The sequence below is a fragment of the Sinocyclocheilus anshuiensis genome, unplaced genomic scaffold (assembly GCF_001515605.1).
Source record: "Sinocyclocheilus anshuiensis isolate Anshui unplaced genomic scaffold, SAMN03320099.WGS_v1.1 scaffold326, whole genome shotgun sequence".
Classification (NCBI taxonomy): Eukaryota; Metazoa; Chordata; class Actinopteri; order Cypriniformes; family Cyprinidae; genus Sinocyclocheilus; species Sinocyclocheilus anshuiensis.
The window spans coordinates 616,819-622,068 of NW_015546098.1; the positions used below are offsets into that span (position 1 = coordinate 616,819).

At 38.1% G+C, this 5,250-nt stretch overlaps 1 protein-coding gene across 1 annotated transcript in view; it reads right to left on the reverse strand.

The window, feature by feature from the left end:
- LOC107700305 (lipopolysaccharide-responsive and beige-like anchor protein) overlaps positions 1–5,250 on the reverse strand; it is a 251,983-nt gene that overhangs the window by 186,526 nt on the left and 60,207 nt on the right. Inside the window, exons 10-15 of the mRNA XM_016501927.1 lie at positions 4,923–5,056; positions 3,402–3,510; positions 1,573–1,725; positions 1,280–1,448; positions 423–502; positions 262–324 (exon numbers count right to left, since the gene is read on the reverse strand). Of these exons, the coding sequence (XP_016357413.1) occupies positions 262–324; positions 423–502; positions 1,280–1,448; positions 1,573–1,725; positions 3,402–3,510; positions 4,923–5,056 (708 nt within the window). The remainder of the gene's footprint in view (positions 1–261; positions 325–422; positions 503–1,279; positions 1,449–1,572; positions 1,726–3,401; positions 3,511–4,922; positions 5,057–5,250) is intronic.

The window sequence follows — 5,250 nt, forward strand, 5'->3', positions numbered from 1 at the left end:
ATATATATATATATATATATGAAAAATTCTGTATTTTGTGGAAAGTGGCATGATGGTAAACTGCTGATTTTTTTTCATGCACAAGAGAAAGCTGTGGGGACCAAGCGCCATCTTGCGGCAGTTACACTGCAGACTATACAGTCTAACAAAAACTTGACTGAATTAATCATTTACCTTGATTTACAGTAAAATGACTAACAGCAGTCAGACAACTGATACTGGTTTAAAAGACTGCGATGTATTGTAGGTGCATTACAGTACCTCATGCATTGTGAGCAGGTAGTTCAGAATACTCTGCAGTTCGTCTTCCTTTACGCCATGATCCTACATTCACACAACACACAAGCATTACCTGAACTGCACTTCTCATGATGGAGTTGATTTATTCAGATCGTATGCATGTTATGGTCATACTAGTGTACCTTCATGATAAGTTGCTTGACAAACAGCAGCAGGAACGCTCGGAGAGAGAGAATCTCCTTCTGATTTGGTCTCGGCCCATCTGATGCAAGATATCAACCAAAAACACTCATGTAAATAATAGTCCATGGGCCTACGTTTGTGATAATACTAATACATATTTTTTTGTTTTTTGCTTTGTTTTGTTTTCTGCGTCCTAAAGGAAAATCAGTTTAGAAATAACCATTTTAGATCATTTTTCTTTATAAATTGCTGGAAACAAACGGAAGAGAATATTTCACTCATTTAATGTAACCTTAATTTCATTTAATGAGATTTGAATGAGACAAGCAATAAAGCAGTCTACTGTGGAAATTACACACAAAACACACTGAAAGACAAATTGCTTAGTTATTGCGGGACGGGATGATTTCCCACAGCATCTTTAGTGCAAACCTGCAGTGCCCTTTTTATCTGGAAATATATTTACAATGACGGCGTTTATAGATTAAAGATTGAAAGAATTAAATATTAAATGCATAAAGTTGCAACATCTTAGCAAAGACTCTAGACCACCAAATGAGTTATAAGATTATGAGCTTAAACTAATACTGTATAAAGTAGGGTCCAAAAGTTTGAGACCAGCCAAAAAATCCAATTTGGGAAAAAAATAACTTTTTATTCAAACTATTATGCTAATAATATAATTTGCAACAAAAATAAACAGTACTAAATGTGGGGGGGAAAAAAGATGTTTTATTACTGTTCTCAGATTTTTGGACATCACTGTAGCTCCACATGGAGCTTTTTTGACCCTTATTCCTTAGGCTCAAGATGTGTTGAGAAGTTGGTTTAGTTCTGCAGCAGGCTGCTCTCTTACCGAGACCCTTGGGTGTGATTCCACTGCGGTCCAGTGGGTTTACAACCCAGTAGAAATACTTGAGTGTATGCATGACCTGCAGTACAGTTCCAACTCTGCGGATGGTGTTGTAGATGTTGACGGTGCTGATGAATTCTGTGGCCAGGTAGGTGTAGAGAACCAGCTGTACCTGTTGGGGGCAGCAAATCAGTTTAAAACACCCATGAAAAGTCACATTTGAGAGAACAAAGAATTGGTAAACCATTAAGCTAGCATGATGCAACAGCATCGGTTTGAGTAAATGTTTAAGATACCTTAGCTGGGGCATGAATCCAAATGGTAGGGTTGAAGAGGATGTGGTCACACAGCTGTTTCAAGAGCAAAACTCCAGTCGGAAGGTTGCTAAGATAACGGGCGAAGGCAAGGATAATGTCCAGCACAGGTCGTGTCACGTGTACTTTGGAAGACTGAGAAGAAGATACAAACATGTAATCAGTTAATAAACTTGGTCACAAAAAAATTACCAAGAATCAACAGATTGCTTTAAGCTGTGCCACAGCAAACCTTGAGATCGATCTCAGGTTTCTAATGTTTCTTAAAACACCTGGGCTGATTCCCAATGTGCAGAGGACTCACTGCCCTAACAATCACAAGAGAATCCTTTCACTTTTTTTAGTCTTAAAAGTGCAGCATAGGACAATTTTTTTCAAAGCAACTTAAATATTTCAAAAGCTTTCAACGTTTGCACATTTTAGGGCATTTTTTAACACATACTAAATCCATTTTAGTCTTGCATATATTATTTTATTTTTTAAGATTAAGTGTAATGACTTGATGTGACAACTTGAGGCCAGATGAGATCTTAAGTGTCAAGAACATTTCCCTGTAAGCCGAGGTAAAAGTAAAAAAATTACTGGTTAAGAATGAAAGTGAGTGTGCACAGAAAAAGGTAGAGCAAGAGAAAGACTTGCAAAACAAACAGAAACAGGTGGTCTAGTTAAAGGCAAAGGACAAGGTTTGAGTATTGAAAGTGTTTTTCTTGGTTACAAAACAGATGATCGTGTGACATCCAGTTTGGTACGGTACTATGCATTCTCAAGCATTACACTTTGTTCTATCTCTGTGTTACCCAGCAACTTCTGCAGGCATATATTATGATGTAATATAAATCTCAGGTATCCCCAGAATGTGTCTGTCAAGTTTCAGCTCAAGATCATTTATTATACGGTTTTGAAAATACCCATTTTGATTGGAAGCAAAAACATGCTGTTTTTGCACATGTATCTTTAAATGCAAATGAGTTGCTGCTCCCTGCCTCCTTTCCAGAATAGGGCTGTGCCTTTACAGCTCGTATCTCGGATATTCTGCCAAAACAAAACGATAGGTTACTTGCATAACCCGGTTCTCTGATAGCATTAAGTGAGGTGTTTCACTAAGGGATACGCCCCTACCACGTATTCCTCAGAAGCCCAATTACATTACACCAGCCCCAGTTGGCTGGCAGACATGTCAGGGAGTGGCTCCCTCCTCTTGGTATAAAAGGAGCGACGCAACGTCATTACGACATTCAAAACAAGCACAGCTTCGCACAGCAAGGAGGGTGTTCTGGTGAGACACTTCACTTAATGCTATCAGAGAACCGGGGTTACGCAAGTAACCCATCGTTCTCTTTCAAGCACACGTTTCGGTCTCTCACTATGGGATATCCTTACTCCCGTATTGCCAGATAGACCATCTCAAAGTCTTCTGCCAACCAAAGATAACTATAATAGGGCTGGTTGAGTCATCGCTCAAGATCCAACGCTCAATTCTGCATGTGGCTTGTTTTGAGACACTGCTTATGATTTATGGGGATTAATAAAAGGAGTGGGTGGATTTTTATCATTATAGAGTGGTTGTGTACACACACTGCCAACACACATTCATGATCAAACACCAAGTAAAAGTGAATTTTGCATAAAAGTTCCCCATTAAAAAGGACTCCCTTATATGCATTTTAAGAGTATGAGCTTATTTCAAACATTAAAGTTTTCTCCTCTTTTCTTGTGTTTCAGCATTAGCAGGATTTAAACTGTCTTTGGATGCACATGTTCCACGTACTCAATGCACAAAGTAATATTCATGTTCATATTCATGTACTTACCTTCTCCAGTGAGTAACCAATGACAAGAAAGCCCTTGCAGGACAGCACCTGCTCTTGCATAGCTACAGAGCCCTTCAACAGCTCCATCACAAACAACAGTAGTGTGCAACTGAGAGAAAGAACAAACAACAGGTTAGCTTCAGTAGAGAAAGAACTAACAACGAAATGATAATAACACATAGACCTAATCTAGTTCAAGAATTAGTTCAAATGAGGTGGAAAAAAATTTCAGTAAATGTTCAACTTTTATGGGCCTTCTGTTTGGAAGCAGCTTGAAGATTCTGCAAAATATCTCTTTTGTGTTCTATGTAAAACAGTCATGAATTTTCACTAGTGCAGTTGATTTACTGCGCTAATTTGGTGCGAAACAATAAAGCATTAAAATGATTAACACATTTAACATGCTCTGCCCCAGACCTGTATGTCATCTTACACTGCATGCAGTTGCTGACTAACATGATGCAGGACGATGATGCACCCTGTCTTTATGGGTTTTTGTCTTATATTTATATCATATGATACAGTTTAGCAATAAAACACAAGCAAGAATGCTGTTTTTTTCCCTGATTATCTACACAATAACTATACGTTACATCTTAGACACAATATTGTCAGTATTGTCTGTTTTTGCTCAATTTTACCAATGAAAATAGTTCCAATCAAAGCCACAGCAGAACTGTTGTGTGTCTCCAAGAAACACACATCAGTTTCGTTCCTGAATGAATCTGTTTTTGAATGAATCGAGTGAGCCAATGATTCAGTTCATAAAGAAAGTCCTACCTTCGTTGAATGAATTGGTTGAATGAATGACTCAATGACTCACTCAGTAAGACAGTGACTTGCTGCCAACTACTGGAGGTTTTAGTTTCATATTTGGAGTATCATTTCTTTTTTTTTTCTTTTTTTAAATCATTTCATATTTCAATATTCTTTTTTTTTTTTTTTAAACCCATTAATGCCCATTTAAAACCCATTAGCCTCACAGCATTATTTATGCAATACTAATTGCAGTGTAAATGTTGTTATAAATAGCTGCTCCAAAAGCGATGATGCAAAAATATCATGCTACTGTCGTCAATACAACTGATCAATCTGGTCATTTTGATAATGTAAAAGAAAAAAAAACAGCAAAATTCTTCATTGAGGCATTTGTTTTCCAGGTAACACTCATGTTAGTACTACAGCCAATCATGGTTACATATTTAACTTTGTATTGGCTCCTAGTCAATGCTATGTCCACACAAATTAACACTGAATAACACCAAGCACTGACCTCTAGAGGACCAAACCCTATTGCCAAAAACAGATTAATGGTTTGTGTACCATGAGAAAACATCTCCTTTAAAAAGCTGCTATAGTGCGTCTGCTGGGTTTAACAACTCTAGGACAGACAACATGAACTTAATTTTCAGTTTTTCCTGGCCAGTCTAAAACTGAGAGGAGCTCAATCTTTTTTTCCTCACCGAGTATCCCTTTCCTAATTTTCATTTCCCCCCCCAGGCAGAGTTTGTGTGTTCTCACCAGACGGAAGAATCCAGCTCGTCGCCGCTGTGCTGTAGGAAATCCAGCTGTGCAAACAGGGGGAAAAGAACCTGAACTCCTCCTATAGAATGGATGGCACTCTGAACCGAGTGTGTCACCACAGCTTTGACGTCCTGAGACATAGAAAGGCTTGATGTTAGGTTTCTTTAGTAATTTTATGTCATATAACGTCATTATGTTGTGTAACACAGAGACCCTCTGATCAACACAATTCATAGTATTGTCATCTTCTTAATGTTCTGCAACAGTTATTCCTGAATGAGAAGGTTATTTCCTAAACCTGTGCTCTGTATGCATGGGGGGGGGG